General features: G+C 31.9%; 1 protein-coding gene across 1 annotated transcript; it reads right to left on the bottom strand.

Annotated features, from left to right (window-relative positions):
• Window positions 1-12,021: 12,021 nt before the first annotated feature.
• Window positions 12,022-13,404, bottom strand: J4E93_001758 (uncharacterized protein; the record flags this gene model as incomplete). Its single annotated transcript, XM_049339708.1, has 3 exons — window positions 12,022-12,706; window positions 12,755-13,292; window positions 13,341-13,404. The coding sequence occupies 3 exons, from the start codon at window positions 13,402-13,404 to the stop codon at window positions 12,022-12,024; spliced, it is 1,287 nt and encodes a 428-aa protein (XP_049203665.1).
• Window positions 13,405-13,429: the final 25 nt, after the last annotated feature.

The raw sequence follows: 13,429 nt of genomic DNA, 5'->3' as shown, positions 1-13,429 counted from the left end.
AGATATTTTTAAATAGATACTAAGTTAGTATCTTAGTAGTAGGTATCTCTGCATTATCTATTAGAGAAATATCTAATAATACCTAGACCTAAAACTCTAGAGCTTACGTATTCTAGAAAGTAGAGTGTAAGAGTAATATTATAGACGTGTTATTTAACTATAACTAGAAATATCTAGATAAAAATATTACTCTAGATATTATAGCTTCTTTTAGACTATAGTCTATAGTAATTAGCTTTTATACTAAGCTAGCTAATATCTAAGCTAGCGCAATCTCTTCTTAGCTAGACGCGCTTACTATCTAAGTAACTATAGAGTTTAGCTAGCTAGAGGTAGCTAGTATCTTATTTAAGGTACTCTTTAAGTAAAATATAGTATCTAGAAGTTTAATTAGAGTGTTAGCTAGCTAATCTATTATATAGTCTAGTTTACTAGAAGTACTTAAGCTATACGTAGGCGTCTAGAACTTTAAATTTCTAAACTTATAGAATTATAGTAAGAAGCGCTTTATAGAAGGTAGCTAGGTAGCTAGTAGAGAAGAATATAGAATTAAGAACTAGAACTTAGGTAATAGTATTTTAGTACTACTATTACAAAGAGAATCTAGCGTTTTATATCTACTAGATAAGAGCGTACTTATTATACTAAGTTAGTTAACTAGGCGCACTACTAGCTAAGTTAGTAGAGGTAACTCTCTATTATTATCTACTATAATTAAGTCTAAGATATAAAAAGAATTGTAATATATAATTATACTTAAGTAAGCTACCTAGTAAGCCTAAACTATATATAGTTAGCTATCTACCTAGATAGGTATAGTAAAATATAAATATTATTCTAATAGCTAGAAAAAGTAAACTATATAATTATATTATACTTTATTCTTAGTTTTTATATGTCTACTTAATAAAGCTATATACTTAGAATATTACTTCTCTACTATAGCGCGCATAAGAGTAAGAGATAGTAATATTTCTAATTAGAATAAATCTATATATAAGCCTAAAGCAGTAGAGATCTACTTATTAAGCGTAGTAGTTATAGAGATAGAAGAATAGGTAGTTAGTACTTATCTATATACTCTATCTAATAAAGGCTAACTTATATAGATTACTACTACTTTATCTAAGCTAGTCTAATAAAAGGCTAGAAGAGTTAGATTTCTATATCTACTTAGCTACTCTGTAAATAGATACTATTATTAGTATAGTAATAATATAATTCTTCTAGATTAGTATTATCTATACTTCTAAATATAACTTTATCTTCTTTATAGTACGTAACGCTCTTTTAAGTAAGAGGTTACTACTCTTCTACTCTAGCTCTTTACCTACTAATTTACCTTTACTCTTACTATATATTAAACTAATAAGATAAGAGTAGCTAAATAGAAGCTATAGATTTCTACTTTATATTAACTACTACTACTTATAGATAAGAGTAGCTTAGAGGTAAAGAAGATCTAGATAAGTTAGATACTACTAGCGCTAAATCTGCTATTGTCTTCTCTACTCTAAGGCTCTAGTAATAACTCTTAACTAAGCTATATCTAGCGTAGTAATTAAATAGCGTCTCTTACTATCTAACTAGTACTCTAAATAACTCTAGAAATTAAGTAACCTACTTAGTTTAATCTAAATAATATAACTTATATAGAATAGGCTTTAATAATAGTAGTAGTTAATTCTGTGTTAGATTATAGTAAGATGCTAGAAGCTAGTACTGTTCTACTACTATACACGCGTAGAGAGTACACTAATATTAGAAGTATAGAATATCTACTCTCTTTACTTAAGGTTATAGGCGCGCGCTATATAATTATAAATATATATTTAACTATATAAATATCTCTACATTAGTATATACGCTCTATTAATAATATAAAAATAGAGAATAGTTTAGAGAAAAGTAGAAAATACTTAAAGAGATAAGAGAAATTAGCGCTATAGCTATAGGTCTATAAACTTTATAGCCTTTAAGAGCGTAGTAGAATAATAAGTTAGTAATATACAAAGGTTTTTAAGATAAGTATATATAGCTAGTAGAGCGTAAGTAAGAAAAGTAGTAAATAAATAGAAATAATATATATTATTAGAATTAATATAGTCTCTAGTTATAGGTCTACTTATAAGAATATTCTCTTATACTCTAGCTATACTTATAAATTCTTTGCTACTAGTAGTATATCTTATATAACGTCTTACCTACCTCTAAGTATTCTATTTATTACTTTTCTCTTATATCTAAGTCTAATAGCCTTTTCTATACTCTACTCTTTATTATATAGCTAGAAGAAATAATAGTAACTTTTTCTAGAAGATATAATTCTTACTACTAGCTTAAGCTTATTACTTAGATTATATACTAGCTTAAAAAATATATATTTTAAGATTATAGATAAGTTTACCTTAAAAGAATTAATTGCTAATAGAGTAGCTATAATAGCGAGCTTACAACCTATAGTAATCTTAGTATTATTATTAGGCCTCTTAATATTATAAATCTTATACTTATTAATAGTTGTATTAAATAGAAAAGCTTATTTCTTCTTAGTAAAATATTCTAGTAGCTATAGAACTTTAGAATTCTTAAGAAGGTTATTAAGTACCTCTATTACTATAATAGTAGAGAATTCTTCTCTTAGTATAACTAATATAGCGTAAGTATTTGTATTAATAACTATTTCTCTATATTTACTTTTAAAAGCTACTACTTAGTAGATTATATCTTATAGCTACGCTATATATATAGAATTACTAATAGCCTTAGAAAGAGAAGAAAGTCTTCTATACTTAGCTTAGAACTTATACTTCTATATATAGACTAAGCTTAGGTTAATTACGTAGAAGCTTTATTACGCAGCTAGAGAAATATTAAAATCTTCTATAACCTACTAGTTCTTAAAGATAGTATTACTAAAGTACTCTATAATCTTTAGTAGTATTATTATTATTTAATATATATAGAAAACGTAACTAAGAGTATATTATATATTAGGTATTAGAGAGTTAAATAGTGTATAGATAAAAGTTTTAAGGTTTACTATAGCTAAACGTAATATCTTCTTCTTCTCTTTTTTATCTAAGATAATCTACTTATTATAGAATACTAAGGTTATAAAAGATAAGAATTAGTTCTTAATATTAGTCTATAGATTAACTAACTTAGCTTACTTATTATTAATTAATAGTCTATACGCTAACTTATAGAATTTATATAACCTAGGTTCTAAGAAGATAATTATATTCTTATTATTCTTAACTACTAGATATATTCTTAAGAGTGCGTTAGTTATCTATACTAATATAGATCTAAGAAGACTACTATAGTATTTCTACTATATATATAACTAGAGATAATACTACTAAGTCTAGACAGCTAGATAGTATAGAGTAAACTTAGTTTTATTCTTCTAGTCTATGTAGTTAATAAAGAGAATCTATATAAGCTTCTTAATCTAGTTAGTCTCTAGGTTATTTATTTATAGTTTAGAAATGTTAATAATATATTATATAGTAATACTCTTATAGAATTCTTACTTTATAACTATACTACCTACACTCTTATTAATAACTAAGAGGCCTATATTAATATTATACTTTAGAGGAAAGTCTATAAGCGTAGTAGATATAATAGCTAGAGAGTTCTAGGTAGGTAAATCTTAATTGCGTAAGTTATTATAGCTTTTAACTATATATTTATTAGCTATTAGAGATATACTATAGGCTAAGTGCAAAAAACGCTTATCTAGAGAGCCTAGAATAGTAATATATATAGTATCTGTTATAGATTTAGTAAAAATAGTAGAAAAAGTATTTAGATAGATGTATACGTTTTTATAACTAGTGTATAAGATAAGTATTAAATCTAAAATAAGCGTCTAGAGGTAGGCTAGCAGATTTAGCCTATATAGGTAGTAGATAGATATATTCTTATTAGTAGTATATATAGTATCTAGTAGGTTATCTTTCTTATAGTGTAAGCTTTTTGTAGACTCTAGCTACTCTAATAATATACTCTTAGCTATCTTGTTTATAGTCTAGTATTACTAGATTAGTATTAATATAGTATATATCTTCTAGGCCTTATTACTATATTTAAAGAGACTAACTATAGTATTCTATAGTATAGAAGCCTCTTAAGCTATTATTATAGTATTCTATATTATAATTTTAGCTACGCTAGTAGTAGTAACCTTAATACTTATATCTAAGTTCTTTAATGCTACTAAACTAATTAAGAAGTACTTATATACTAGCATCTAGTTAGTATTAGACTAAGGTAATATAAAGATATCTATAATAGATTCTAGAGGTATTATTTACGTAAAGAAGTAGTATATAGTTTTAGTAGAACTATTCTATATAGTTTAAATGTTAGCTTCTAGTATATAGGTAGAATCTAGTAGTTAAACTACTTTAGTGTATAGTTAGATTACTTCTATATATAATTAGAGTACTTCTATAAGCGCTAGAGGCTCTTCTAGAAGTAGGCGTTATATAATCTTTAACTAAAGAGTTATTATATTAAACTAGTACTTATTAAGTAATACTATAAGAAGAGCGCTACTATTATAAAGCTTTACCTACTAGAACTAGTCTAGGTAAAGTATAACTATCTCTTCTTCTTTAAATTTATAAAGAACTAGTAACTTCTATAGCTAGTTATAGATAGACCTAGAGCTATTAGAGTTACTAAAGTAAGATAGGCCTTTAATAAACTTAGTAAACTATAGTAGTAGAGCGTTACTATCTCTATTCTATATAGAATTCTAGCTAACTATAAGTATTATCTAGCTTTACTTAGCTATATTCTTAAGACTATTTATAATAAGTTACTTAGAGAGAGACAGCGCTCTAGTAGATATTAAAGGTAAATAATTAGAGTTATAATAGTAATTAGTAGGTAATATAGATATAGAGGTTAGAAGGCTATAAGTAAAACGTATTTATATAGATTATTTAGATATTACTTAGTACTTATAAAGTAGTTAAAAGATAGTGCCTAACTCTAAATTACGTATAGAGAGTGTTGCGTAATAAGTGCTACTATATATAATAGTTAATAATTACTATAAGATTAAGATAAGAAGTTAAAGATATAGAAGTAGAATCTATAAATATATAATATTGCGCTATTAGTATATAATAATATTATAGAGATGTAATGTTTCTATATTAGTATATAGGTAGTATATATTTGTAGCTCTAAGTTTACTTATTCTAATATTTAACTGTGCTTATAAGTATAAAGCCTATAATATACTAGTAATCTCTTATTTAGTATTACACTTACTATACCTACTATTATAATCTATTCTAGTTCTTATATACTTTTATCTTTCTTTTATATAGTCTTTACTAACGTATACACTTAATATACCTTTATCTTTACTATTACCTCTATATACTTACTCTATCTATTTACTCTATCTTATAGCTTATACTAACTCTATATACTTTTTAATATCTTCTCTTAATACCTATATTAACTTATACTTACTATTATATTATATACGTAGACGTACGTTATATAATATACTCTATTTATTATATAATATAATCTTAGAGCGTTACGTAATTTAAGTATCTATTCTAAAATAGTTATATTAAGTTTTATTATATTATAAGCGCTGCAAGACTTATTATTATATTCTACTATTATCTAGTTAGTTTTATGTAGATATTACCTCGCGCGTAATACGCTAGTATATATAGTTATAAAGGCCTAGAGTATTTTACTACTAGTAATTAGTAATAGATAAAACTTAAATAATCTACGTTCTACCTATAGCGCCTTACTTAGCCTAATTAGAATAGCTATAAAAGTAATAATACTACTAATAACGCTTATAATATTCTTAATATAACACTACGCTAAACTCTAAGCTATAATAATACCTCTCTAGTTATTATAGTAGACCTAACTAATATAAAAGCGCCTCTCTTAGCTTCTAATATTAATCTAGAGATTACTAGTAATAAGTATATCTAGCGCCTGCGTAGTATTTAAGTCTAACTAGATTAAAAAGTATTACACACTATACAACCTAGTAAGACTTAAATAGCTCTAAGTAATATTTCTAATATTAGTAAAGTAACTAGTAACTAAGTAATAATTATACTTAACAAACTTTACTTACTTAGCCTAATATCTAGATATAATAATAATATAAATAACTAAATTCTATTAGATATATAGAAGGTAATCTATTAGCTATAGAGTCTACGCTCTTAGATAGTAATACTAGAAGATCTAGAAATATAAAAATCTAAACGCTGTTCTATTAATACCTGCGTAGTAATACCTATCTACTTTATATAGAAAGAAGTAGGCGCTTTACTAAATTATAAAAGTGTTATTTTAGTAATTAAGAATTATATTAATTACCTTTATAAGGTAGAGATTAAGAAGTTTATTTATTAAAAATCTTATTTACTAGTTAAGTAGAATTATATATCTAAGAGAAAAAAGTAGACCTATAAGAAAGTAGACTATAAAACTATTAGCTTTAATAGTTTATTAGCCTCTAAGAAACTAAAGTAGATAGAGAAGGCTATTGCTCTATATAATACTATAATAACTACTTTAACTCTCTAGCTTAATATACTCTCTAATTTAGCTCTACCTATTAAGCCTAATATATCTATCTAGCTAGCAGCGTTAGCCTAGCCTAATACATCTCTCTACCTTATAGTAGTAGCTTAGCCTAATATACTTTTTAAGCTAGTAGTAGTAGCCTAGTCTAATCTACGCCTCTACGCAGCTTTAGTTATACTACTAAAGTACTCTAAAGTTCTATGCTGTAAGAACTTTATAGATCTATAATTTATTAGTCTTATAGTAAGTAAGAATACTAAGTAGAATAGTACTAGCTCTACTCTATTAACGTATTATTTAACTATAGCTATACTCTATATAATTATAGATATTCTATTCTATAAGATAGCTACTAATATTATATAATAGCTACTTAGCTCTAATGTTACTTAGAATCTAAAGGCGTAGTTTATTATCTTACTATTATTAGGTAGAGTAATTCTTAACTTACTAGATAATAACATTAATTACCTATTATTAGGCATAATTAATATTTATAGAGAGAATAGTATAATATTTAAGATAAAGATAGTTAATTACTTAAGCGCCTTTAAAGACTTAGGTTCTATTACACTACTAGTAGATATAGCTATAGCGTCTTTCTAAGCTATTAATAAAGATCTACTTACTAAAGCTATTTACTACTCTATATATAATAACTATAAATTTAATAACTAGCCTATAAGCTTTCTTAACTAAATATTTAATATAGAGAACTAAAACCTAATTCTACTACTACTACCTCTTATATTAGCTAAAGATATAAACACTACTTATATAAGATTTATAAAAGATAAGTATAACTAAGTATAGGTAGTATTTAATCTTCTACCTATTAGGCGGTTTAAGGCAGAGTTAATCTAGATACTATAGATTTAATAGACGTTATAGTTCTATTAACTTATCTAAATAGTATAGAGTATAAATAAGTTTAAAGATCTACCTACGCACTAGCTTATAGATAAGTAAAAGCTAAAAAAGACTATAGAAGAAATAGTAATACTCTAGATATATAATATTATAATTATAATAAACTAATTAATTAATAAATAGTGCTATAACTCTAAAAAGGCGTACTATAGCTATTATATATAGAATGCACTAACTAATATAAAGTATCTATCTTAGAGCTATTAGCCTATTAAATGTAAATATAAGCTAGAGTTACTAACTAAGAACTAGAAGTCTACTAATAAACTCTTACTTATTATCTATATAGTTAAGTCTACTATTAGTAACTAGGCTAAAAAGATCGCAACGTTTAGCGCTAAGAACGCCTCTTTTACTCTTCTTTCTATTATTTACTATAGATTAGAGAAGAGCTCTAGTAAGAAAACTACTATACTTAAGAGTAATAGCTATCTAATAAACTTCTATAATAATACTATTAAAGTAGCTAATTTAGTCTATAATAAGAATAGGTAATATATAAAAATAGTTTATAACTACATTCTAATTACTTCTAAGTATAGTATTAGTAGCTATATTCTAAACCTACTAGAATTAATAAATAAGAATAGAAAAGTAACTAAGTAGCTACTAGATTTCTAAATTAGCTTAGTTAATAAGAGTTACTAGGCTACTAGAGTAGAATTTAGATTTGCTAAAGCTTTAAAGCTCTTAGTATTATTAGCTAAGCCTATTAAGTTAGTTAAGTTAGATAATAATAGCAAAGTTTTATTAAAGAATTATCTAATTAAGTTTATCTTTATAAGTAGTATAATATTTATAAAAGTAATAAACTTAGCTTTCTATTAAGTAGTTATTTAAAACTTAGTATAATCTCTCTAAGTAGTATAGAAGTATAAAAAGAATATAACTAGACTAGACTAAGTAAAGAAGAGATATATAAGAATTTTAGACTATAATATTACTACTATAAAAGTTATATATACTAAACTAGCTAAGAGTTTAGGTAAATATAGTAAGGTAGAGATAGACTCTAATATTAGTAAAATCTTAGTAGATATCTTAATACGTAGATAGTAGAATATAAGAATTTCTAAATAGTAGCTATTTAATACGCTATTAGTCTTATTACCTATAATCTATAACTTAGTTAAGAATATCTTATACTTACCTAAAGTTCTTAAGACGTATAATAACTAACTAGTTAAGCTATCTAAAAAAATACTTAAAGATAAAAAAAGTAAGTCTAAGAAGATTATAACTACTAAATAAGAGCTTATTAATTAAAGCTATACTATATAGATATTAGCTAGTCTTCTCTTACTATATAGTATAATATCTAACTTTAATAGTTAGAAGTAGAGTCTAATATAGATTAATATAAATATAAAGTTTAGTAGAGTTAAATACTTTACTATATCTTTAGATAATAACTCTTTACGCAAAAAAGTCTAGAACACCTATAGTAATAACCTAAAAATAAGAACTTTTTATAGCCTAATTAATACTATTTCTACTACTAATATAATATATAATTAAGATATTTAAGTAAGCTAATAGAAGAATTCTAAGTTATTCTCTAGCGTAGTAGTAGATTACTTAAAGAAGATTATTATTATAGTATAAAATATATTTACTACTATAGCTATATATAATATTCTATAAAAAGTCTACTTTTATATTAGTATTACTCTATATTATTTAGCTTTAGGTAATAAAGAAAAGAAAGTAATTATTAAAAGCTTTATAGACAAAAAGAACGCTAAAAGCTAATTTAAGTAGATCTTCTACTTACGTATTTTAGTAGTAGTATAGTTTCTAATATTTATAGAACTAAATCTATAACGCGTAAATATTATTATTACTCTAGAGCTTTATAGAAATTTTACTAAGAAGTTATAAATATAATGTAGAGTATTATAGATTAGATAATATTAAAAATACTATATTTACTAGTTTTATATAAAGAGGCTAAAGTTTAAAAATATTATTACTAACTATAGAATATGTAGAGAGATGCTAAAGAAGGCTGCGTACTTAACTAAGATACTAATAGAGAATTAAGCTCTATTATATCTAAGCGCAACTCTAGCTACGTATATATATATATTACTTCTGTAAATCTCTATACTATAAGTTACCTACCTAACTACTAATCTGCTAGTATAATGCTTGTATATAGCTGAGCGGACAGGAAGCCTAATTCTCATTGTCCTATAGTCGTATGTGAAGGAAAGGCGAGATTGATTTTATAGATAGTGCTGTGGTGGGCTCAAAGAATCGTAGAGGACTAAGGGTAGCACGCCAGATGGCCCGCTGCTTCACTGTGCGATGCTGCTTGAGGGATGAACACTAACTTTGATCGCAAAGGTTCGGTCACTATGACTAAAGGGCTGACGGATTCTGCGGCTTGTTGCGGTGCTCCTACACCAGAGTCGCGTCGTAAGTGGTTGCGACTATCTTGAAGGCAACCTTCTCCAAAGCAATCTCTATATCGGTCCTATATGTGGTATGCCGCTCACTAAAAAAACGAATAGGTTCTATTACAGCGTCAACACGACGACTCAGATATTCAGTAGCTTGACGCTAATACGATAAGTTAGCCTATGTACCTTTGAGGCTTCCCAGCCACTGCGCAGATATGTACTCACAGTTTTCCACTCGCGATGATCCTCATACATGCGGTCGTATATCTGTGACTTGTTTAGTCTCCTGGATTAATCCCGTCGTCGTCGTCAGCTTACGTATTGCTCGGGGTGGTTATCGCATTTAATCCAATGGAGGAAACGAGTGTGGACATATTCCAACTCTTCGTATGCTTCCCACAAGTCTCTGATCAATCCAGTCGGATCGTAGGTCCTATCGTGGAACTCTTTCTCGTCATATGCAAATTGTCTTCGTATGCAGAGCGCCGGTATGCGTTCTTGGAGGTAGTATTTGATGAGCTGGGACCATAGAGACTTTGTTCGTTTTTGGATGGCTCCGCCTATGCAAGTCGCATACATCCGCACCAACGGGGATCCCATCTGATTACCCAGTTCCACAAGCGCAGTCACCAGTGGAATTCGGGTGCTTACCTCCATCTGCGCGTGCAAGGCAGAGGAAGCTTGGAGCATGGTCTCTGCCGGGTCACTGTAGTCAATCTTTTCAAGACCGCCTCCAATTTTGACTTCAGTTGCCTGACCTTCGCGTCCATACAGCAAGCCCACAGCATCTAAAAACACCCTTTGGATGCTTCTAGCGTAGTTGATCACGACTCTCGAGTGGGGCGCGACTAGACCTTGCAACCCATATACTTTATCTTTTGGGTCGTGGCAATCGCTTTTACTGAAGGTCGCAAGTAGACCCGTATAAGTGTACTTCTTCGCCGAGAGCGCGTGTTCCACAAGCCATATCACCTGTTGCGGTATACAGTACCGAACCTGCGCCAGCAGTGGAGATGCACTTGAGAGACAGAATCGCCTCAGCTCTTCCCATGAAAGTATAGTTTCTCCGCACATGATCCGGATATATCGGGCTAGCATGATTTCTTGTACAATCCAAAGTCTTTTCCAGTACGTATTGAGGAAGAAGCATCTGAGTGCTGTGGCCGGCAAGCTATTCGACTCTGGCTCAGAGCAAGAATTCTTGTTGAGATGGCCTTGCTCCTCGGCTCCAGAGATCCGATGCCGCCTTGGTACTTTCGTAGGCGACAGCGTGGTTCTATCCTCGTAGTACCGTCTCAGACCGGACTTCAACACCGTCATTGCCGCTCCAACCTCGGAATGACATGGCCCGAGCCACACGTAAACGTAGGCGGCCCGACTATAGATCTCGGACATCAGCCTCACCTGATGGTTGCGTTCGGTAATCACCGTTTGATTGATGCAGATCTGATCGATCCATAACCATTGTGTCTCGGCCTCGTATAGACCGTTACTTTGGAACTTGAAGAGTCTTGTCCTGAAAGTTTCGAGGAATGCGTACAAGTTTTGACGCACTTTCAAAGGCTGACCGTCGATGTAGATGCGCCGAAGCGGTGAGCTTGGTCCCCATTCATACGAAACCGCTCGATAGTCGGGTGTTCTGTCGTCTTCGAGGTAGGCATTTTTGAGCTGGCATTTGATATCGCCAGAAGATGCGGGAGTAATGCAGACCAGTCGAGTTTGCTGTCTTCGAGTGTCCAGAGGTTTGTGCTTGAAGCAGTGACTGACGTCGTCCGCGCCTTCCATGCTTCCGAACGCAGGCCGCGCTAGTCCGAACACGTACTAACTTGAGGTCTGACACATGTCAGAGAAGCCCGAGGTAAAATTGTGACCAATTCCTTAGGTCTTATCGACTGGAGTACAGATGATAGGGATATTGCGTCTCAAGTTGTAACGGAAGATGAAAACGTAACCTTCAGCATTTTTGGATGTAGAAACAGCGAGCGGATGCGGGGTATAGGCAGCAAGTATTACTAGCCGCTAAAGAATATACCACGCCGCATACCTGCAGCTCTTGCAAACCCCCATAGCAAAATAAACTTAGAAATCAAACGGCCAACTGCTCGCCCTTCTTCAAGAAAGTCAAAGCAGCAACAACATACCCCTCCATGCCCACCGTCAACGTAGGCTGCACAACCGGCGCAAAGAAGGGACTATGATTCCCAGGAACATCCTCACTCAGCCTCCCCTCCTTCTCCGCCTTATCCCAAACCGCAGAATCCGTCCCTCCATACAAGAAAAAGCAACTCGGCTTGCCAATCGCAGTAGCGAGGATACCAAAGTCTTCCGAGCCCTGTAGACGCGCAATGTCCGATTGATACGAATGCTTTCCAGGCTGGAAGTGCGCTGAGAAAGACTGCTCAAGCGCGTTGGTAACGTCGGCGTCGTTGAAGAGCAAGGGGAACTGCGTTGTTGGTGTCAGAGTAGGAGTGTTTGGATTGTTGGATGCTTCCGCCTCGGCGGCGATGATGCGTTTTACGCTTGCGAGGACGCGTTCGCGGGTTTGGGGTAGAGCTGCGCGGACGTCGATCTTCAGGTTGGCTTCCGAGGGGATGATGTTCTCGGCGTCGCCTGCGTGGAAGGCGGAGACTGTTACCACGGCAAAGTCTAGGGGGTCTACTTCTCGCGCGACGATGGATTGCAGACGCATTATCGTGGATGCGGCTTGTAGGATGGGGTCGATACCGCGATGGGGAGTGGATGCGTGGGCTTGTCGACCTTCGATGCGAAGTCTATATGGGTTAGTTTGAATGAAATCTCCAGGAGAAGAGCGGATTTACTGAAATCGATCAGCCGAGCTGGCGATCAAACCATGCTTCGTACCAATAACACCAGCTCTTTCCGGCATGACATGTGCGCCCACCACAACGTCCGGCTCTTTGACTTTGTTGTACAGACCATCATCCACCATGTTCTGCGCGCCACCTGCTCTTTCCTCCGCTGGCTGGAACACCAAGATCAACTCCCCGCTCCACGCCTCTTTACATTTGACCAGAGTTTCCGCCGCCGCAAGCAGCGCGGTAATATGCATGTCATGGCCACAGGCATGCATCACGGGCTTCTCAACATCGTCCACATCCTTCATACGCGCTGTACTGGCATAGCTCAGGCCTGTCTTCTCTTCCACGGGTAGCGCGTCAATGTCAGCACGTAAGAGAAGTGTCTTTCCGGGGCCATTGGAGAATGTGGCAGCGACGCCGTGACCGCCGATGGAAGAATGAATTGTGAAAGCTTTGAAGGTCTCGAGATGTTTGACAATCGCTTCCGCTGTCTTGGCTTCCTGGAAGGACAGCTCCGGGTGCGTGTGGAACCACTTGTCTACGACTTCATTAGCGATGAAATCGATAAATTACAATAATCACTCACAGAGCTCTTCATATGAAGCCAAGTCTGGCTGATGTGCCTTGACAATTTCACTTATGGAAGGCATGTTCTGCGTCAATGCTCTTACGACG

Source organism: Alternaria ventricosa, assembly GCF_023758065.1.
Source record: "Alternaria ventricosa strain BMP 2768 chromosome Unknown scaffold_2, whole genome shotgun sequence".
In the NCBI taxonomy this organism is placed as follows: Eukaryota; Fungi; Ascomycota; class Dothideomycetes; order Pleosporales; family Pleosporaceae; genus Alternaria; species Alternaria ventricosa.
Note: the sequence above shows the minus strand (reverse complement) of the source record. Positions and strands in the feature narration are given on the sequence as shown.